The following is a 25,117-nucleotide window of genomic DNA, read 5'->3' as shown; positions in this document are numbered from 1 at the left end:
AGACGTCGTGCACGCACGCTACTGGGAATAATAATATTACCGAAGAAATGTTTATTCAAATAAAGGATTTTTCTCTGTATAATAGTGGTTTTGAAAACGAAACTACTGTAGCTTAATTAGAAAGAATAAAACACGTGCAGGCAAAAGCGTATTATTTTATAAAATTTGGGGCATATATAGTTTCAGCTATAGAACAGCGATACAAAACATTTTATAAGTAGGATATCAATAATTTAAAATAAGTAATTATTCTTTGTCGGAAAAAATACTATATTTGAATTGCTATCAGTTACCACAGTGTTGCATAGTTTTATACTGTTTTCAGCGTATATCTTCTTAATCTGCAAACCGGCTCACTTCACGTGGGTAAATTATTTAGGAAGGAGAAAAAACTTATTACTTTAAGTACCTATGGAATGGAATTTAACAATTCCAAAAATACACTTCGATTTTTTTTTACAAATAAGCTGTACTATAAATAAATTAATACACTATTTTAGCTTCCCTTTTACATATAAAAATTGTTTATATAAAGAGCGGAATTGTTCCATTTATGATATTGGAAATTTGGCACCTGCAGTTGGCTGTTTTGTGTAAAGAACGATAACGCATTTATTTATAGGTTTAGGAATTTGAATTTTTGTGTGAGCATAGAAAACATGCTTTATAACAAAATGCCACCAAAATATCATTTTTGGACAAAAGCGCAGTTAGCTGGTTTACAGATTAAGTAGTCAATATGCGTATCAATCGTCTTTGCCACTCGGTTAACTCAAAACTGTAGTAAATCGAATTTATGTTTATGACGTAAGTATACGAAATGCTTAGGTATACAAAACGTGTCGGTGGTTGTGATACCACTGAAAATATATGCTGGTACCAATAGACTTTGTGAAAAAGATTAACAGATAAAATGATAAAAGGTTCTCAGTTACAATGTCGGTAACCTACATATTTCGCCATTTTAAGTAAGTCGCAAAAAACTTTCAAACACATTTAGCACGGAAATAGACTGTTTTATTTTTACAAACATATTAGTAAACAGTTAAAAAAACGAATTGTGAAATAAAATATTCTTAAGGGCGGACGTGCTCAGCATGGGTCAAAATGGAACTTTTATTCTATTTTCAAAGCATGATCCTGGACATTTCTTAAACGTTGTAGGTAATCTATTTATATAATTTTGAAGCCTTATCCTTTATATTTATTTTAAACATTTGATGACTGCATAAAGTATTTTTATTACATAAAATAGTATTCTTTTAAACCTCTCGCTTTAATGTTTTAGAATATAGTCATATTTCAGTGTATAAATGTGTAGTGGTGTTAAAATTTTTTACATTTATTAATTTTTAAACGCATTTATAAAACCATCAGTATAATTTATGTCAACATTATTATAGTGAAATATTTACGATAAAAAATTATATTGATAATCTCAAAATATAAAGGATAATAAGGTTTGAAAATTATATAAATAGATTATCTACAACGTTTAAAGAATGCCCAGGATCATGCTTTGAAAATAGAATAAAAGTTCCATTTTGACTCACGCTGAGCACGTCCGCCCTTAAATAAGGTTTAAAGTTAGTCATAAAATATATTTTTAAATGGCATCTGTCGGATATTGCAATCAACCACCGGGTTTATTATATTTTTCTAACAAACAGAGCTGAATTTGATGTTTTATGAATAAACACATAATGGAAAAGTACTTAGGTACTGAATCCTCAAAAATATAAAAAAATAAAAAATGGAGGTTTGGTACACCAAAAACACTGTATTATCGTGTTTTATTTAAAATTTGTGTAGTAAGTAATTTTATTATTATGATGTATTAAGAAAAAATTTTGCACATTTCAATTGTTGGGTCCAAGGGTTCTGCACCACTGATTTATAACAATTATAGTAGTTGTTTTATTAAGAGTAACTAGGTAATTAACTGACTACACGTGTTGAAAATAGTTTTTTGCAATCCACAAAAAATAGTATGGAAGTAAAGAAGAAAGCATTCAATTAATTTTAGTACTTTCGGCTATTGAAGCAAATAACTGTCCTAATTAATATGGATAATTCTTAATAATCATTTGACAAATGTGAATGCTAATTTTCTTAAAAGCATGTGTCTTATCTAGTTACATAATTTCAAATATTATGTATTAATATTTTATCCCGTTGGTTTTGCGATTTACGAAAAATGACCCTTAGTGTTGCAACTTCATAATAACTTTGGCTCGACCTTTTTCACTAGGCTGTATAACAATAAAAGAAAGGGTAGAATAGACTCTCATCTATCCTCTGTATGTATGCGCATATTAATTGAAATTATAAGTCGAAATTGCATTGAATAAGTCGTGTAAACCAGCACGAATTCAAATCTGACACATTTCGCTCGTATTTCGATGATCTAACTATGTTATCTTGTGGTAAAATCTATAATTGGTATTTATTCATTATTAAAAAGATTTCATTTTAATAGTTAAATATATTCATTATATTATATTGCTAGAGACTACCATTATGTATTTGGTTATTAAGCTGCCATCGTATGTCTATGTGTGTTTATTTGTATTTTTTACTGAGGCTTTAACTAGGTATTGCATTACCGGTATTCAATTATTTATCAATACCGGTTTCAAAAATCAAAAATACCAGTATTTTCGGTATTAAGAATGCATTCGCGCTTGAATATCGAAAATGAATTTAATATTATTTTTTAATTACTTACTATTATATTGTATAATATTAAGTTTCGTGTATAAGATTAATGCCAAAGGAAAATATATTGACTGGAATCAACAAAAGTTAAATAATAATAAAACAAAACGCCCACGGTGGCCGCGCGGCATAAGCGTTGGACTATAAAGCCGTGGGTCCCAGGTTCGAATCCTGGGTCTGGCAAGTACACATATTGTTTTTCAATTTGTGTGTGTCAGGGTATGGACCTAATAGGCTGAGCAAGTGGCTGACATCCATTTCTCGTAAAAAACAAAATCTGTCAATACAAATATGATCAAATATGATCTGAAATATGGCCCATATGATCCTATCAGGATCGGACATGGTCTAAAAAAAAATTCTCAAATACATATTTAATATAGAATGATCGCGATGAATTAACATATTATTTCGGAAAAGTAAACAGTTGCGGAAAATATTTCCAATTATTCTATAACCACTATTAATTGATTCAACGTTGATAAAACATCAAACAAAACGTTGAATTTGAGAGAGATTTTCCTGCACCTGGACTTATATTATTTGTAAAAATTCTGGCAGTTCTATAAATATTTATAAAGGTCAATATAAAAAATGTACACAGGTAGGTACTTTAGGTTGCCATAAAACAGTGGTTTAAATATATTTTTGTTCTTATACTTTATTGATAGTTTTTCTATATATTTTGACGAATACCGGTATTCAATAAGAAATACCAAAATACCGGTATTGCAATCCCTAGATTTAACTGCAACCCCCTGTAAAATTTCCTATTCTGTTCTGAGTAAGGATCATTGGTTGGATCCACATTTCTAATTCTGATAAAGAAATTAACGATTTTACCGAGATCTTCTGTCTCGTATGTCAGGGCATACTTTAGTTTCTCAACCTTCTTAGAGACACCGCATATTATTCTGTGTCGCGAGACATTATCCCTACAATGTATATAATATATTTCTGAACATGACATTTCATTGCATAGCTGCAAATTGCTTCTTCCCATTAAAATATCAAATCTATTGGTTACCCATTGTTTAGTCTGCATAGTCCCAATATCATTTTGAGCATTTACTCGACATATCTTGCTTGTTACAGATGCTATTCATATAAGTTGAACTATACTGCGCACTATACAAAATGGTGTATGGATACTAACGCTACAATAACTTATTGTTCTTCAATGAGCCAGAAACGTCTAGGAAAGAAGGATGAAGAAAAACTGTGACAAGAGTTAAAATATCAAATATGATAGTTATAATTATACGTTGTCTCTGTATCTCTATATTAAGGTTTATATTTTTGAATGAGCCAATATTATATCTACCTGTATAACTGATTGCAAGGAAACTATAAAGAAAAATAAAAGATACAATGATATAATATATGTGGTATTTGGTAGTAGCGAAGTGTAGATGTAGGCTGTTACGATCCGATATAAATAGTGCACTCTAAATTTGTCAGTCAAACGTATTAGTTTTCGTTGAACATACTACAATGTTTACATAGCGCTTGTTAGTTTGTAAAATTCTATTTATTAAACCCTACCTAATCTATTCCATAGTAGATAATAGTACAAAAATATTCGTTTACATACATAGTTTTTGATATTTTTAGATGTAATATTTTGGGGTAGTCAAGACTTAACGAATTTAACCACCATCTCTAATATGTGTTCTTAATTTAATGAAAACACATATCTATGATTAAAAAGGTGTGCACTATTTTTGTCAGAACCCGCATCGCATACCTAAACTAGTATGGCTTAATTTACGCAGGGTTTGATTAAAGTTTAAAAATTAATCAGTACTATCTGCAAATTGTATTCTTAGTTCAATGAAAACAAATAAGTAAAACTGGCAATGATTAGTTTGTATTATTTATGTCGAATCTTAACAGCCTATCTCCCCGCCCCTCACCACCGGTATTTGGATACGTACCTACCTAATATTAATTATACCTAGTACTAGAATTTGTACAAAACTTAATATTAAATCGATAATTTGGAGCAATTGATGGGTATGGACAAATCCCGAAAGGTCGACAAAAGAAGTAGAAAGAATACACGGTGACAATTCAAAACTAAATATTATGACAAATTCGTTCATAGAAATTCAAAATTAAACTGAATAATTCCAACGTAGTATTCAATACTTTACCTGCAGAACTCTGGCCCATGACGAGAGCAATGAGCGGAGTCTCTTCTCTAATTTTGATGATATCACTGCTGGACTTGTAGATATCATATATTGATGCTTCACATTTTAGAGTCACTGCCCCAGCAAATCCTGGCTGCATCTTAACTCTTGTTACCTTTAAAGGAACAGTTTGCAATTTAAGAGGATAATCTCTTATTCCAAAATCATATTTTCTCCTATTTTCATTTTCACTGTCTTCAATCCTTTGATCTTCTTCTTCTCCTCTTGCTTCGTTTTGTCTATCTTCTACTGTTTTTCTTTCATTCTTCCATGTCCCATCAAGTCTTGTTTCATATTCTCTCCTACTGTCAACTTCTTTGTCATCATTCCAACTTCCTTGCTTTTTATCTCCGTTTATTCTAGTTTCTTCAAAACTCCCCCAATGTGCATTTAGTATTGGGGAATAAGCCGTGTATACCGTTATTTCAGGATCTTGGCTTGGTATTTTCAGCTGGGAGGAACTGATCTCTTGTTGTGTTCCACCTACTTGGTATCTTGGATGGTGGATTCTTTCTTCCGTACTGACTTCAATGACGCTGAATGAGAAGCTAGATTCCCATAAGTTTGGACTTAAGGGAAATGTGGTTGTATGCGTTTTATTCAACTGTAACAAAGAAAAAGATGTCATTAAATTAACATCCCGAACGTCGTCAGATTTACCAAAAACTAACACCTGCGATGTGTCGGAGACATGAGACGTATGGGTGAATGAGCACTAAAAAGTAAGTAACATTTAAAAGGTTTATGAGGATACCGGAGTGCGGGAAGGCATCGATTTTAGTAGTTTAATAGGTTATAAAGAAATTATCAGAGATTGATTTGAGAAAAAAATTGATGGCTGGTCAGAGTGGAGGAGTATGTATGCTTCAAGCGGAGAAAGGTTAACTCTGGGCTGTAGCAACAGGGGAAAATAACTAATGAAACATGGTTAGAAAAAATAGTGGACGCTAGATTTTTGCGTCAGTGCGTAGCATTCTTGAATATGGGTCGATTATCAGGTGTCCTTATGTGGTTTCCTATAAGCTTATTTTAGAACGCATCCAGAAGAAATTTATTTTAACACATGTTTACTATTTTCCTTTCGATACTTTGTCAAATGATTATTTTCCGACTGCCTTTATATAAGACATGCTTATTTTTCACTCTCTTGAATCTCGTAGGTCACTTCTGTTCTTAAAACATTTTAGCCTGTTATCGCGAGGGATGGTTTTCAATCCTGGTCTCCTAAAGAACTGTAATTTACATGTGCCTGTCAATTACTTACGTGGTCGTAGCCACGATTTATTCTGTATCGGAACCATTTCCTCGTGTCAAGCCTATCAGACACCATTAGCGAGCGGTGCAAGACAAGTCAATGCGCTTCCCAAAGACATAGACATTTTCAGTGACGTGCTATGTATTTTGTATTCAATTTCTTCTGTATAAAATCGAACTTATGTTTTTTTTTATATTATTATATTTATATACATATTCCCTTCTTCTCTCTTGTGAGGGTAATATTTGTTATAATGTAAATTTAATGTTGTGAACGTCTTGAATTTAGATTTGTTTTGTCCACAATGTTTTGTTTTCTTGAATAAATAAAAAAATTTGTAACGTTACTTGTTGACACATCATATTTTTACTCTGCAACCAGCCACATCTCACCGCTAGGAGGGATAGTTAAACATCCTCCTAGCCTCCCTTGTAATTAAGCGCCTGTTTATCAATATAAAAATCTTCGAACAAAAAATCTTAACTGTGTATGACATTGCTTCAAATCAAATCCTAATTCTGGGCTACAAGCTGCATATCGAAGGCAACCAGATGTCGTGAGGTTACACTACATAGATACATAGATTAGGTGGTATACAATTTAAAACGTCATCTGTGATAATAAACTGTAATATATGTATATATTAATTATCCTTAAAAGTAGTCTACGTTTGTATGATAATATTTATTACATAACATTTAAAAAAATAACATAACCTTATTTTATAATAATATTATGATAAAATGAAATTGCGTCAAGCCAACGACCCGTGGTGCTTCAAACATGCGAATTCTTTATTCATTACACAAGATGTATTGTAATTTTAAGTACATATTTTTCACATTATCACGACTTTATCTCTCTCATAAGTGCTGAAATATTCTAGTTTCACTCATGGTACGAGGTTAAAGGCAGACTTAATTTAATGTTTTCTCAACGTGAACCTTTTTACCGATGTTTCATTATATTTTTTACCATGTAGATGTTATCATTTTAGTACAATGTTAGCTTCCTTTAACATAATATTAATAATATTGTCTAGTTTAAAATAAATTATAATTATTACATAAAACAATTTATATGAAAGTTTGTGGAATGTTAAAATGATTTGACGTCTGGCGAAAATATCTAATTAAGGACAACGTAAGTGATTTTATTTAGTTCAAGGCTACTCATCCATCATGAGCGTACGTTGAATTATTACATAATATATCTTGATCTTATATCTTTTCTTAATAATTCCTTATAGTAGGTACCTATACATATTTACACAGCTATTTTATAAAGAACGAAAAAATGTCCGTATTTTCCTGATAAAAAAACACGTTTCGGATTATTATTATTAATTTTATGTTTAACCTTCCCTTTACAATGCCAATAAATTCCGTTCTTTCTGGTGATGTCAACTTGGGTTATCGTTTGATTGTAGATTGATAATATTACATTAATTAAAAAGGAAAAACCTATTTTGGCAACATAAATAAGTCAAATAAGGGTTTTATTTATAAATAAATGATAAAAAAGGCATCAACACTTCTATACATTCTTACAATCTAAAAGTTATAGTACTATCATGATTTCATGCCTTAATTTTATATCTCTTTCTCACAATTGAGTATGCCTCTCTTTGTCGCATATACTATTAGATCTATCTCTATTGTATATAATGTAATGAGACGATATGTTTGCAAAGTGCATTGGATATATATATCGATCATATGTATTTACTGGAAAATGCTGTCGATTTTGAAAATAATAACATTTTAATTAGATACAATATTGATGTCTCTAAGAATAGCCGACATATGAAGATGACGAAGTGTATATTAACTGAAATATTTTCAGTTTAATAGGCTAGGTAACATAATGCGACATTGCAATAACGGGAGTCAAAAATTACACATGATATTTCTTTGAAAAAATCTACATACTTACCTAATTCTCAAATATAATATGTTTTTTTTATTTTCCAACAATAAACATTTTGTAGTTTCAATAGTGGTTACTTTGACGAAAAACATAAACAGTTGAAGAGAGTTTGTTGGGATGATTCCGAACCCACTCCAATATAAGAATTTAATGTAAATCTGTAGTCGCTTGATTTTTAAAACAAATGAGTGCCGATCAACTGAGTATCTGATATACCGAATAAGCATAGTTATCTAAAAAGGCAATGCAGTTACTATTTTGAGATATTCAGGGAACTGGAGGTAATATATTATAGCTTTTTCTTTAAATAATATTTTATGTAGGTATACTTGCAAGAATTTCACAGAATTGCTAATAATTATCGTTGAGTAAGTGTGTATGAAGAGATTGGTTACATGACCACACTGACATAATATTAGTATATATAAATATTTGGGCGCCTGAATAATATTTTCAAAAGTGATCTGCCATTGTGTTCCAAGCGTAAAGCGTAAAAACTAATATTTGTTACCAACGCTCTTCATGTAAGAGAAATCCAAAAATGATGAGTAACGGAACGTGGCATAGAAAGGTGCATGTTGGACATAACATTTACAAAATAAACCAATGGATAAGGAAACAGAAAAGAGTATGCGTTGTGATAGAAATCGCTAAGCAGATGATGAACTGACAATGATCTGGATACTATATGTGTCTTGGCGAGTGGACAGCTGCTGAATAAATTCCGTCATACAGTGGTACTCAAGGGGCACTAAACAACCACAGGGACGCCCAAAGCCCCGTTGGATATACGAGCTTTATCCAGCAGTGGATTGACCCCCTCTGATGATTATCATTATTCTCATTATTATTTTGTTTTGCTCTTTCTATTGTTATTATTGTGTATGTATATGTTAATTCTCGATGTAATCATAATCAATTTTATCTATTAAAGAAATATATAATATATATAAAATAAATAGATAAGTATATTTTATTATTATTTATATCACGGTAGTTGGTCATTAATAATGTGTGTAGTATACCTTCTCTCCGTTTAAGTACCACGTAATGTTGGCTGATGGATAGCTCATTTGAGAGGAGCAGTTTGCCCTTACGCTGTCTCCAGCCGAATAACTTGAGCGGTCTACCGTCAGGAGTGGCCCTCTATCCGGGATATCTGGAATACATAGTTGAATTAGAAACCAAATCTCGGTTACAAATTTGTGTGTCGAATATAAAGAGAGGTAAGTCAAAAAATAGTTATATAAGCCAAATTAATTCTAACGCATATATAAGCGCAGCTACCTAATCGCAAGAGTATGCAAAGGATTAGGACGCAGCCAGACAAGGGATTGTAAATCTTGAGCCGATGGTTGCTGATGAATTTTCAATTGTATAATACAATCACATTCACAAAAAATAATGTTTAAAATAAATCACACATAAAACTGAAAATAAATAAAAAAAAAACGGTCATAACGTTAATTTTGGACATAGAAAATTGGCGCAAAAAGCTGATTACACAGTAGAAAGCTTGTGAATGAAAAGCTAAAAAAGCTCCTAAATTTTTTCGAATTATTTTTTTATTTAATAAAATGTGCTTTTAAAGTGGACGAAACCAGTCCTGACTGGTAATAAAATAATTGGAACTAGTACTACATATCATTGCGTATTATTTTATTAATACAACGTATTTCCAAGAAATGCCAGAACACCCATAATAGAAATAAAAATAATCATTTGTTGCAAGTGACGTGAATCGAGAAACTGTAGTAATTCCCAATAGCTAGCTACGTAGTTGTAAACCCAAGAAATTGACAGGTTTAGAGGCCCCCCGGAAAAATTATTTTGCCAAGGTGATAAGCGGTTGTAGGGCGTTAAGATACTTAAATGGATAGTGAGGTTTTAAGGGTTTTTTTATTCCTAGATTGATTTAGGATTTTAGTAATTTCTGATTAAGCAACCCCATTTGCTTCTTGAAAACTCGCCATTGATAATCCTATAAAGGTTTAATGATAATTGAGGCGTTTAATTACAAAACCGATTGCTAATAATTCAATTCTTCCGACCATGTCCGATCCTAATAGGATCATATGGGCCTCCACAGAGTAGAGGCTTGTATTAACAGATTTTGTTTTTTACGAGAAATGGATGTCAGCCACTTGCTCAACCTATTAGGTCCATACAAATTGAAAAACAATATGTGTACTTGCCAGACCCAGGATTCGAACCTGGGACCCACGGCGTGATAGTCCAACGCCTAAGCTGCGCGGCCACCGTAAGGGTGATTCAATACTAGTGGTAATTACATTTTTGTGCGTCAAGGGTAGTTTTAACGTTAGTCTCTTTGGTTTTTGTCCGTTTAGTAGAAGCCAGTGGCAAACAAATTTTGAAAAAAGGCGATATATTGGATTATTTGTTAGATTAGGTTGGGTTAGGTTATCATTCTTGAATTTTGCCGAAATCGGCTATGAAAATTGCCGATGATCCCTCCTGGCTTCTAGTAAACAGGCTTGTACCGTTTCATTTTTCCATTGTATTTAATTTTAAAATTAGAATAATTGCTCATTCCTAATAGGTCGTACGCCATCTATGAAAAATAAAACTGGGCATATTAGAAAATTTTAAATTTATATCATTTTCAAAATTTGCCATATTTTAGAAATCATATACCATAACATAGTGATATAGTATGAAATTTTATTTAGAATAATATATAATTTAATTTTTGTTAGATTTTGATCTATTATAATAAATGTGACTTATCAGATGATACAATTAATAAAGTGCAGTATTATTAAAACAACCTAAGATAAATCTTAACATTTTCTGTGACATACCAACTACTATTAGTCTCGTTGACATTATTTCGGTGTGAAATAATGGGGCATCTCCAGAGACCTCGCATTGGTACACTCCTGCCAAGTGGCGGTCGACGTCCTTCAATGTCACTTGCTGGTCGTTGGACGCCGAGAGCTAAACAAACAGAAAAAAATAATATATTGTTACTTAGCTGGTTATGGCATTGTGTTACATACACGGTTATTCTCGGGTTAGAAGTGCATTAGCGGAAGAAAATTATATATTACTTATCGATATTATACTTATTATATTATGGTCTTAAAATCCAATCAAAGCTTTAAATTCCGTATTATTTTTTTGATGTTGAACTACGTTTTAGTATTCGACAATGCAGGTCATTAGATGAAAAAAATAGTACGTATTGAATTAAAATCGCTTAGTTAAAGAAATATGCACAACGAAACGAATATTATATCACTGTGAATACAAAATAAGTCTTCTGAAAGGAAATATCGCCTCTTTTATGGCAGAACACACTAACTGGAGAATAGTAGTTTTGAGTAATTTGACTTTGAAGTTGTTAAAATGTTTGAAATGTCTATCATGTGAGTTTATTAAGCAATCGTAAAAAGGATGACTTTAAAATAAAGACTGTTTATTTATTAAGAAGGTTTTCAGACGGTAAATTTTGAAATAAGGAACATTTTGGTATAATTAACTAACTCAATATGTAATTTTTTCGAATTAGTGTCTTCTGCCAGAACAGTGACGATATATAAATATCAGGTTGAACCCGGTTATATCTTCAAGGTCGGTGAGATATGTGGGAGATAATAGAACTCGATAACTGGGTTCCGGTGACCATTTTACTAAAACGACTCTCGCTCATAAGCAATCCGTATTAATTAGCTAATGAAACACTGTTTTTTTTTTATTTTTAAATGAAAAAGTATTTTATAATAATTAAAAATGAGCATAAAATAATATTTTATCTAATACTTCTTTCATATTATATTTTAATAACACTGTACCGATCGTAATTAAATTATGTGGAAGAAGTATTATTTTCACAAGAGTTGACCGTTGACACCATTAATTAAAAGTTTTATTAGAGTTTTCAATGCTGAAACTCCGCCTACTTTGTTAATCTTGAAATCCAAGTAGATGTTGAAAATGTGGGGGTTTTTTTTTAATAAAGAAACATCTAAGTCCAGAGCATATGTCGATTGAAAATGTGGCAACTTTTACCGTACCATTTTACAGTTAGTCTTTTTTAAAAACGATATTGTTGGGTTTCACAGTGTGTTCAAAATTATCGATTAATGAAATTGGGTTAAATTCTCAGCCAACCTATATAATATTATAAGCATCATATGTAGGCACCTATTAAGAAATGCTGTATCTTTAATTCGGTTTTGTTTGGGCATAACCTGCTAACTGCAAAATGTTGAATTTACAGAAGAGCAATTATAAGCTTTGAATTTCCCACATAAATCTCGGTTCATTTTTTTTAATCTAATATTGAGAAAACATTTGAAAATAAATAACTGACAAAGAATATGGCAATAATTAGATTGCCAATTATTCCACTAATGAAGAAAATAATGTCACTTATCAGTGATCAAACTATGATAAGGTCTTTGATCATGTTTTGACCAAACTTACCGCTGTGTTTGTATACATATCATCATACTATTATGGAATATACTAAAATGGAAGATAATACTATAATGAGTGTGACCCAGTTTTTACTCTTAACTTGAAATTACCAGTTACCAGGTTATGCCTAAACAACACCGAACTTCAATTGGATGAAGCATCACTAAATCAATTACAATTTATTACAGAAAATTACATTATACTATTTCATATATTATGAAAAAAATACACATATTAAATTGAAAGTATTTCTTTTTTTTTTAAATCGTACACGTAATTCCATTTCGTTGTAGCAGTAAATTATGGACGATAGTGGATTCGCTTTATAAAAAGCTCAATTGGGAATGCAGGTTTGGAAAATAATATACATACTAAGATAATAAACTTTCATCTATCGAATCGTAATAAAATAGCTTATGAAAAGTTCAAAATAATCAGAACATGCAAATTGGGTAATGATATTATTTAAAACACTGAACTTTATTTTGAAAATTCTCATAAATCTTGAGGTCTCAGATTCGTGATCGGAATTAGAAATACTAATTCGTAAATTAATACGGAGGGTTGCATATTATTCTGTCAGCGATTTCAGCCCTTTATTCTATGTACCAATCAAGTATGTACCAGTGATCACTATATTTTGTTCCATAACAGCTAAAAGACTATTGAAACAATATTAAATTTATTAAAAGTTACACAGTGTATTAAATAATATTGATATAGTAAAGTATACCTACGTCTCAAAAGGTTCAGAAAGTCTAAGTGGAAATTTAAAAAAATGATAACGCAATTGCAACTATTCATAGAAACAATGGTTTAGCTAGTTGAAGCACGGGTAGAAGAGTGCTCGCCGACCTTCAACCGTTGTCGATCGCCCGGGCTCACTTTAGCTTTCAGCCGTGTGTGGTACTGATGTACGTATCTAAATACACTGACTGGATATTTATAGAAATGAAACTTAGAGGAACCTAACCGATGTATGGCATTGATTAAAAAAAAAACAAATCGAATCAGTACAAACAGTTACAATTTGACGATCCCGGGATTGGTATTTTTTTCGACGGTTAATATTAAATTTTTATATACTTACAAAATTAGCATTGATAAAATCGGCCAAAATTTCTAGTATAATTTATACTATTTAAGACATTCATTGCTAATGTTGTGTATGTTTCATATTAGAAATACAGGTTTAATGGAATAAATAATATTGTAATATAAATAATAATGTGAAAGTAAAACAGTTTTATTTATTTATTTAGTAAAATATAACAAATACAAATTATTTAAATAAAAATTAAAATTATAAAACAAAAAGTTCAATTAAAATAAAAAATAACATCTTGTGTTGACAATAAATACAATACATAAGTATAATAAAATTGAAAGACATTCCGAGATTCTAACAATTGCTATTTATTCATGGATGTGTTTGTACTAAATTCAATGAGAAAATTAAAACACACATTTATAAAACTCTAAAAATGTCCGTAGCTTAGCGGTTAGACTCCGTTCCCGTGCCAGCACGTCAGTGGCGTCTAACTGGTAAACGAATTTATTATTTTTCTGATGCTGTTATGATTGCGTATTGCAGTAAAAATGGTCTTCTAAAATAAGCATCCGGCGATTCCCCCTGTAGCATGTGCAGGTACATACACGTCTCTAACATGATTTTATACACACCAATTGATTGTCATTGATAAAAAAAAATTAGCCCCGAAATTTTCGGGATTATGTTTACTAATCCCGGGATTCATAGGTATCGAAAATTGTCCGGGATCCTGGGATTGGATTCCCTACTGATGAGTCTAGCAAATGTGGATTTTTAATGTGTGTATATTATATCGACTTTGGAAAGGGAAAAGGGCGTAACCGACACAAATAAAATTTTACAGGAGGCATAAAAACGTTTTTTTATGGTTTTCGGTCAAAGTTAAAATACAAAATAGTCATTATCGTGAAACGCATGATAATTATTGATTTGGTTTCCTTATCTGATATTAATTATTGAGTTAATTAAAAATAACCAAAGATAATGATGGTTGTCATTTTTCCCACTTCATTTCCTTCTTTTTTTTAATTGTTAGCTAAATTCAGGTAATAAATCGGTATTTGCGTGTATTTAGTCGTGTACAACGTTATTATGTAATAAAACCTATTTTTTTTAAACTGAGGGTTACGCCTTTTTTCCTTTGTATAGTCGATAGTGTTCACTATTCCACCGATATAAAAGGTTAATTTTAAAATACATTTTTTTATTCTGGAAATGAGTGTTTTAATAATACAGTCAGAATATTATATAAGTTTATGAAAATTATATGAATTTACATATTATCTTAACGACTCCTTATAAAGAAAGACACTTAGTTTTCCAACCGATACGCAAAAAAACCATTAAGGACTTAAGTGCGTCATTTAAATCTTAAGCCGAAAGAAATTGAATTTTAAAAACGAATACTTTCAAAATGTACATAAAATGTATTCCCAAAGCGACAAAGTCTAGACAGAATTTGTACTACTTATGAGTCTTCAATAAATAATATTATAAGCGAAAACTCTTTGTAAATATTACACATACGGGGCTTATTAATAATAATTTTCACTTTCCCCTTTTTAACTTCTTTCGTGCGTAATAATATTTTTCTAAGAAACCACACTCGGATAGGCAATTTACGCGTATCAATAGAATTAAGCCGCGCAGAAGCTAAAAAGTCTATGTGCTTATAACCTATGTAGTCACTTACCATGTTTAGTTTTCTATATTATTTCTCTCAATAAAATCATTCGAATATTATTTTAAGAGTAATTTCAATTTATAATAAAAAACACTTAGAACTTTCAACACGTTAATTTGACAAGAGTACACACCTTGTTGAATTTGATAGAATCAAAGTACTTTTTTGCAAAAGCAATAAGTAATTAGTTTTAATAACTTTATTTCGAATATTATTAGTTATTTTAACACTCAATATTCTTTACAAGACACTGAAGGTAGGTAGGTAATTGAAGACTTTGCAGACAGGGGTGTTCATATAGGTACGCAATGTGTGTGGTGCATATGGGTGGCCTAACCAAAAAGAGTCTGCGGACGGCATTTTTAGTTGGTTTCTGGAATTTGCAACAGCCGTACCTTTATTTAGCAGTTGTCATGGGTTATTCATTAATTTTAAAATACAATACATATTTTAAAAAAAAAAAAAACTATACGTGAATTTGAATCAATTGTGAGATTTACAGTTTTACGAGTTTGGAAGTGGACATACTGACTTTTTCGTAATAGTTACTTATCGATATTTAAGAAACTAATTATTATTTTAATAACTAAATACAATACATGTATTAGTCAGATTATGGACCTAATAGGTTGAGCAAGTGGCTGATATCCATTTCTCGTAAAAACAAAATCTGTTAATACAAACCTTCACGCTTTGGAGGCCCATATGATCTTATTAAGATCGAACATGGTCGAAAAAAAAAGGAAAAAAAAAATATGGAATATCAAAGATTCTCAACTGTAGTCTGTCTGAATTAAGTGCAATATGTTTAACGCTTGAATTCTGACAGTGTTACTTAGCAATAGGGAGTCATAACACTTTATTAAGACTGTAAAACAGTATACTGAGTTGTTTAAACAAAATATTTGTGGCAGATACTGGCTGTGGATATGACTTGATGTCAGATAGAAGAGAGCTGATCGTACAGTCTATTTTTAAATCTAAGCTGCAGAATATCGTTTTCGACCTGGTTCAGTCACGTGCTACATGATGTCCTGAAATAATGTAATCGTGGCCTGTCTTTTCTTCAAGACAACGAGATTCCAGTATCATGAAAAGTGTGATAAATGTAGACCCATTGCAAATACGTTATCGTCTCGTGTGATGTTTATTTCTTTATGTGTTATTATCAGTATAGATTTAATGTAGGGATTGCAATAACGGTATTTTATAACCGGTATTCTAGCGATACCAAAATACCGGTTACAAATATTCAAAAAACTAGTATTAACATATAAGGGATGTCTATTTTTTTCTAAAAATACTTTAATGTTATGTATTCATTACTTTATATTGTATTTATTATCTATTAAATTTAATGAAAAAGATCTGTGCTATCAAGACGAAAATATTTTGAGTACAGACGCTACTCTGCAATTTATATTTAAGGAGTTTATTTATTAAAAAATACACTATTAATCCATTAATTGAAAAAAAAATATGTGGCAGCAGAGATGGCAACACCGGTGACAGGCAGAAAATAATATAAGAGTAGGTAGAAACCATAGCAACCAAAATAAACAACCATTATAAGACCGATCGCAACGAACACAACACGAATTAATACTGTTATTACTATTACATACAATCAAATATATGGACATTGAGCATTATAACGTGACTCTGACGTGAGTAAAGTAATAAGAAACGACATACAGACTGAACATAGTAGGTATACCAAATATTAAGATTACCGAACGACTACGGTTAGTAAAAGAAAAATAAAATGGCCAATCCTACTATGCCAGAAGTGAGCGTGATATCATTAAAAATTGCACTTTTTTGGCCCAATTACATTTTTGCATTGAGGCGCAATTTAAGATCGCGCGGGTCACGGATGCGATCAAGAAATTGTATGCAGTGCTGGCACAATGCAGCGAGCGGACATACGATGTGGTTAGTGACACATTGCTGCGGATCCTCTTGCGGTTGTCCCATACACAGAGTTCAAAAAGAGGTTGATCGACTATTTCTCAATTACGAAAGATCAGGCAGATGGAATTGGGTGACCAAAAATCACCAAGATGCAGACTATTGCAGACAAGGACCAGGAAAGTCGGTTTATTTATACGGAGTTTATGGCTGCAAAAGCTCCAGGTAAACGTACAAGCGGTCCTGACAACCAGCGACTGGGAACCCATCGAGAAGATGGCTACCTTAGCCGACCGTGTACGTGACTACGACGAGTTTTCCAGTTGACATTCACCGGTGTGTCATTGCGTCAGTAAAAAGCCCCGATAATAGGAGCTGAATTTTGATCTCATTACGGAATATTAGTGGATTTAAAGGGCAGATGGTTGATGAACCAATTAATAATGGTTATGACGAGAGCCAACATCAGCACCGATCAGTATTCAACAGCCACAGAACATTTTATGGTACTTGTATAGCCCGGCGCCATGCTCCAAAACCAATGGCTGTGTTGCACCATACGCCGGTAACCATAATTTTTAAAAATAATGTATTATAAATTATGAGAATTATGTTGAGAGTCACATAATCGTGAAAGATTTCTTTGCGGCTTGAATTTGACACACATATGTCAAATGGAATACAACAGCATATTTATTTCGTATACAAATTATGTATTATGCTTGTCGAATCGGTTTTTCGTTCAATGACTAATGTCGACTAGCGGCGCATTTGGAATCTAATGTTAACGCACGTCTTTGAACATTTGTTATAGTTTTCGTTCCGACAAAAATAACGGTTTTTTCCAGTTTTCGGTTTTCGCTTCAGTTCCGGTTCGAAGTCCTGATATAATCAGCAAACTCCAGATTCAACGCAGACTTACCTAAGGTTAGCTTTGCCATTTTTTAGTAATATAGTTTGACACAAGGATGACAATCTAGAAAAACTCGTGGTATTTATTCAGTCCTATTAAAACTTTGAAAAAGACGAGAAAGAGCTCACTCCAGGTGGACGGATGAAATCACGTGTGTCAGGGGGTTTTCACTGAAATATACTGTATATCAGGGATGGCAAATCTATGGCACGCGTGCCACTGGAGGCACGCGAATGTTTCATTTTGAAAAGAAAAGAAATTACTATTTTATATATTATACATATTTAAAAAGGTTTTTTTTATGAAAAAGTTTCACACATAAAATAATATATAATATACTTACTTAAGTACCTACTTAATTATATATAATAATAAAAAATATTGACGACATAGCCATGCGTATTTTCTTCGGTTTTTCATATAATGTTTACCAATCGATGCGCAAACGGAAACGACGGAATTCATGCATAAATGACAAAAATCGCATTGTATAAAAAATAGCAGGCAAATCCTTTTCAAGATAATCATTACGTTTAATGTGAATATACAATTGCATAGGTCGGTCCTTTGGGTCGAGCAATTAAAAATAACAATATTTGATCAACAAACTTTATGAAATTAATTATCGGCAGTCATCCACATATAATAACTGCTTGTTATTTTGACTCAAACATAATCTCTAAAAATGGAAAACAGTTCAGTGATGGAGAATATAATATGAAAGAAGAGTGGTTCAAATGCTTCCACGATCTCTTTGAGAATTTTGAAAACAAGAAAAAAATATTCAAAGAATAAAAATATGCCTTCGGCTAGAAATACGGTGAAAGATTGAATATCAAGAACTCAATTGTAATTTTTAAACGTTTTAATGGAATTCTTAAAAACAATTTTTTTAGAAAACTGTTAAAAAAACAACTTTTTTTTCGTCATGAAAAACTGCTTGGCACGTCAGACAGTCGAAAAATATTATTTGGGAAATTTTGGCACGCGTTCCTAAAAAGGTTCGCCATCCCTGTTGTATATGATACTAAATACCGAGAGGGTAGAGCTAAGCTATGAAGAAGGCTATCAGATGGGAAAATTATCCAGGTCATAATCCCGTCATAAAAATGAAAAAGAAAAAGAAGAATAATAAATGCTGTGTAAAAATCTGGTACAGATTTTATGTTAATTTATCTTAATCATTTCCAACTTTAGAGCTTAAATATTTTAAATAAAAGAACATATAGTTTCACTATAACAAGCGCTTGTTATGAATAAAATTACTTTGTGTTATAATACAATTATGAATATAAAAAACATAATTATTAGGTACCTACTTCGCAATTAAAAAAAAATACTCATTCAAAACAGCAAGCAAAACAATGTTGTTTATATGTCAAATATAACATATAAACAACACTAAATAATATTCTAGATATGTATATATATTTGAAAAAATGTTTACATGTTTTGATGTGACAGAAAAAATGTAAATATTTGACTGAAGTGTAATCACAATATAGGTACAAATCTGTTATATAGGTAGGTGGTTATAATTATTATGTTTTACATAATGCAAAGTTTTGGCTACTCAAAACTAGATAGTAAGAGCAGCACAAAAATAATAAAAGGTGGTTTTACAGTGAAACCACGGGGCAAGGAAGGGTTAAGCAACGCTGTAAGAAAACAGTAATCTTAATGTAGCATTTTACTACTGCAAATATGTACCATATAAAACAAACTAAACTTCTAAACCATAAACTTTACCATCCTTAACCACCTTATTAACTGTTTAGTACATTAAAATGAGTAATGAAGACCTTTTAGCATTGTGGAAATTGTTTTAATGCATTGTTCCGAAGTTACCTTTGTTTGTTCGCAAATAATAAAGCAGTGTACAGTGGGACATTAGTCGAAGCGAGGCGCTGCAATAAAAACGCTTAAAGAATAAATCACACGAAACGGTTGGACCTTTTGCCAAACCCTGGAGTTAGACTTACGGATTTTGGCGGCTGTATACACCTACACGCTGGGCCAGGGGTTCGAGACTTCGGTGACATACATATACTTTTAGTTTGTATTGTGCGAATGATTTGTGCAACTGTTTACTTAAAGTTATCGCACGTATTCCCTACCGAGATGACGCCAATATCGTCTTCAAAACTGCGACAACTCGGTGTTTGATTCCTACATCAACCTTTTTACACGTCATAGAGTGATATTGCCGATAAAAACTCTAGACGACACGCGACTCTTAAATACTGTCAGAAGAATTCATTTATGTCAGAAAAACTACATTCCGCTAAGAGAAACAATGTTTCGAGTTAAATATTGAGTTTCACCGCACCAAGAATGGTGAAATCAACCACACAACGATCGAGTGAGTATATAAAAAGAAAACATGAATATTAAGAAAACTCTTTAAAGTAATCAATTGCATGACTGAGAAAGGAAAGCATGAGAAAATTTTGACTTACACTACGTTTTACGTGAGTGACGTGGGCGAAGCGATGAGCGGCGCGCTCAACTCAAACGTATAACCGTATAAACGTACAAACAAAAAAAGACTGTTTACGAACATTTTCACACACGGTTATACGTTTGAGTTGCGCGTGCCGCTCAACGCTTCGCGTGACTTCGCCCACGTAGTAATAGGGCATAACTTTTTGACATACTCATTTTTACATATACCTATTCGAATAGCGACGACGAACTGTTCAATCTAATAACTTATGTAATCTATGTAAATTATGTGTAAGAATATTATGTTATTATGGTGCAGTGTCTTATAAGAACAATCAAAATATATTAAAACCATATAATATATATTAATTTGTCCATGTTCTGAAATTTTGAATGAAGTAATATTTTGTTTCATAAGAAATGTGTGGTAAAAGCACATTTTCTTATATTTTTTTATCAACACGCACATTTAATTTTAGTAGAATATATTTGGTAAAACTTTCTATTGTAATTTGCAATTGACTTTGATTTTTGAGAAATTGCTTGGGATCTATAATTGCTATATACATTATAATAATATACATACTTTAATGTTATCAATTATTTTGTATTCTTTAAATGCTGGAAGTCAAAAAGGTTGATTGGATTATTACTATAGGATGAAAAAGAATATAGTTAATTCATACTATGCAGTCAAAAATTAGACACCGGTCTACCTATACAAATATGCTTTTCCTATAGGTACAATCTGTCACTTCTGTACCCTCTTTACATTCGAAACCTTTTCTATAATTTAGTATATTTGTGTAAGACCCTTCTACCTAGAATGCCTGTGAAGTATTATAATATTTAACACTATATAATACAGATTTTAAATATTGTGTCACTCATATCTCATATAAAATGAGTTTATTCTGGATGATGTACGCAATTGGTTTGTGCTAACGCCACATTTTAATCAATTAGCAGATTTCTGAGTACGGACCCCTGTCCTGAGTACCTACATACACAGAACACGTTCAAGGTTCATTCTCCCTTCAGCCAGCGTAGCCATAGTGATGAAAGCAATTTCTACCTCTCTCGTGAACTTAATTCTTTTTATCGCCTTAAGCTGAAAGTCCCCGCTTTATTGTTTAAATCCCGAGGGACTTATATCAGATTACCTGAATAACTAAAGTAATTATTCGGCTGGGGTGCGAAAGATTTTAAATCGTCGGCCAACTGACTGGGGCGCATTAGAAAATTAGAGGTGGTTTGTATTACTACGTATCAGGTAAATTAACACATTTCATAATATTAGGTATTATGCGATCTTTATCACAGGTAATTTTTGGTAATAAATTTTATTCAAAAAGTAGCATTTACACCAATCCCACACATAAACATATGACACTTAATACAAAGTTTCCTCGATTATCACACAAATATAATGTAACCTTGCCTTTACGATGATAAAAAATTCTGTCTGTACCGGTGTTGTCAACTTGGGTTACCGTACATACAAGATTGTCAATATTACAGTAAGTAAAAGAAAAATGCCCAATTTGGCAATACAAAGTCTAATTAGATTTCATCATCATTATTTACCAGTATTTAGTTATTTAAGTGTATGTAAGTATGTTATACATCATAGTACCATCTTGATTTTACTCTTGGCTTAAATATTTCTTTCTCACAATTGAGTAGGTGTTCGTTGTGTTGCATTTAATTTTAGATCTATCTCTTTTATTCGTAATGGATTTCGACGCTCTGTTTGCAATTTGCATTTTTGACAGGTAAATGAAATCTGACGGAAATTTATCAATTAAACGTATTTACTGGATAATGCTTTCGATTTTTGAAAAGAATAACATTGATGATGTAGGAATAGGAATAGCTGAAATATGATGATGACGAAGTGCATATTAACTCAAATATTTGCAGTTTAATGGGCTGGGTAACCTAAGGTGACATTACAGTAACGGACGTGTTAAAATTGCACGCAAAGCTCAATTTAATTGCACACTTACGTACTATATACGATAATAGTTTTGATTTTTTTATATTTGAATTCACTCGTATTGTATAAAGATTGTGGTATAATACTTGGTGTGTATCTATGTATATTATTATAAGATCTGTCGTATGCTACACATGTGGTCAGCGCTAAATCTTGACTTTGGTGCCTTGCTGAACTCACACTATTCTCCTATACAACTTTCTGCATGTTCTAAGCATATTTAGCGAATATCGATGAATAATAATATAATATGTTATATTTAATTTAATAGCGTGAAGATTCCTATATATTCGTAGTATATTGATAATACTCATTTACATATTCAACGCGATCTATCTATAAACTGCTTGGCAACATACAACACATATCATGGAGGAAGGATAAAAACCTGAAAAAACTCAAACAAGAACTATAATATGTGGACCTGAGCTGACACTGGAGCTATCACCATAACTTCCCGTGTATACTATCGTTTCAGGTAGACAAATTACCAAAGAAAATGTATCTCTCATAAATTATCCATACGAAACCGAAGCGTACACGCGGTGCCCTTGAAATACCAAGTCGAATGAGAGCCACGACCACTTTCGGAGCTGGCATCATGACTTTCAGAGTACACTATCGTCTCAGGTAGACGAATCATAAAAGAAACTGCGTCCCTAATTATTTTTCATTATTGATTTTGAGTATTAAGTATGTACCTACAATATGTTGAATAATATTAAATAACCTATATAATGATAACAAAACCATATAATCTTAGAGTCACACAACATTGAGAGTATTATTAATAAACTACTATTATATACTTTAATATTATATAATATATTATTCTTATCTATGTTTTCCTCGTGTATGTTAAATAAATGATGTTTTATTATTGAATTACCCTATATAATCTCACAAGCTCTGCTTCCCCGAGGCTATTATCACGATTCAAAATATAATTATCTCATTTATTACAAAGACAATCACACGGCGTATAAATTAACTGAAATTAAAATGATATAACTGTAATCCCACCTCTTATATGAAATGAATATGTAATGCAGAGTTTAAAAGTTCACACCAGTTCAAAGGAGGGCGGCACGCGCTACGTAGGGGATCATTGTATTAGCTCCATTGTAATTGGTTGGGTATTCTGATAATATGTATGGGCCCTGAATTAGAGGTAACCTCACGCATTGAGAGCGGCTTGTTTAATGCATTTGAATAGTTTTGTTTTCAAATGACAATCACAAACCGATTAAAACTAGAATTTGCAATAATTCTTTGTGTGCGCATGTGAATTCAAAACAATTAGATAACATATACATATATTATGGGATTGCTGCCAAAAGTTGGTAAGTCGACATTTTAGGTTTTTGATTTAATGATAAATACTTATTTTATGTCAGGGTATGGACCTAATAGGTTGAGCAAGTGGCTGACATACATTTCTCATAAAAAACAAAATCTGTTAATACAAACCTCTACTCTGTGGAGGCTCATATGATCCTATTACGATCGGACATGGTCGAAAGAAATAAAATAACGCTCGAAATCGATAATACAGCACTCCTCAGAAAAGCCTTAGATAACTTTGTAACTTTAGTCACATCACAGAAGTAAATCAATAAACATCCATCAAAAACAGTCATGTGTATTATTAATTCTGACTTCACATCTCGCACACGCAACGTAAACTTAATAATAAAATAGCTATAATATTTACATACATATTATTATCTATGTGTAAAAAATATTTGGATGTAATCCGACCACGGGAATGTATTTTTTCAGGTAGTCGAATTATTGATAAAAGTTTACAACTGCAGAATTTTCAATTTGTGATCAGGGAAAAACTTTAAGTGTCAAAATATAGCATCCTGATTCAAAAAATATTATGCCAAAAGTTTTAAACTATACTTACAAATTATTCTCATATAATTATTCTCATAATATACTTACACTATTTTTCAATACATTTTCCAATCTGTGAAATACATACATTACTTGTTGTTTTTATTTAATAAAACGAAATTTTTTGTAGTACTTATTCCACTTTTAATCAATAGATTAGTACCGGTTTCGTCCGCCTCAGAGGGACATTTTCAACCCAGTTGAAGTTTAAAAGTGGAATAAGTACTACAAAAAATTGCGTTTTATTAATAAAAACAACAATACAATGCAGTTCCACCATGAATTGACAGTTAACAAAATAAAAAACATAAATTACTAGATTTACTACAGTGACAAATAATTGAGTCTTAAACACCAAAACAATGACAGTAAGACGGAACATACACGTAAATGTATGAGATAGAGAGAGACAGGGATAATACGATGGAGAACTTTAACAGTTGGCACTGCCACCTTGTAATATTTGCAAGTTTTTAATATGTAACTGTAGAATAATTTAATCAATATTGTCTACATGTTATTTTGTGTCCAACCCTGATTCAGTCGAATGGACAAATATACTTATTTTCTAAAAAAAAAAAAATTATAGGCAGTTTTCCGGTTTGCATTACCCGTATGTCAACTCTGGTAGCAATCGAAGAAAAACTGAAACCAGTTAATGGTGGAGGAAAA

At 31.7% G+C, this 25,117-nt stretch overlaps 1 protein-coding gene across 1 annotated transcript in view; it reads right to left on the bottom strand.

Moving 5' to 3' along the window:
• Positions 1–25,117, bottom strand: part of LOC147074947 (uncharacterized) — a 36,318-nt gene that overhangs the window by 171 nt on the left and 11,030 nt on the right. The window contains exons 2-4 of the mRNA XM_085943278.1: positions 10,920–11,055; positions 9,123–9,256; positions 4,875–5,517 (exon numbers count right to left, since the gene is read on the bottom strand). Of these exons, the coding sequence (XP_085799404.1) occupies positions 4,875–5,517; positions 9,123–9,256; positions 10,920–11,055 (913 nt within the window). The remainder of the gene's footprint in view (positions 1–4,874; positions 5,518–9,122; positions 9,257–10,919; positions 11,056–25,117) is intronic.

The sequence above is a fragment of the Rhyacophila brunnea genome, unplaced genomic scaffold (assembly GCF_057557595.1).
Source record: "Rhyacophila brunnea isolate RB1 unplaced genomic scaffold, BYU_Rbru_1.0 scaffold_15, whole genome shotgun sequence".
Classification (NCBI taxonomy): Eukaryota; Metazoa; Arthropoda; class Insecta; order Trichoptera; family Rhyacophilidae; genus Rhyacophila; species Rhyacophila brunnea.
This window is presented reverse-complemented; position numbering and strand designations above follow the sequence as displayed.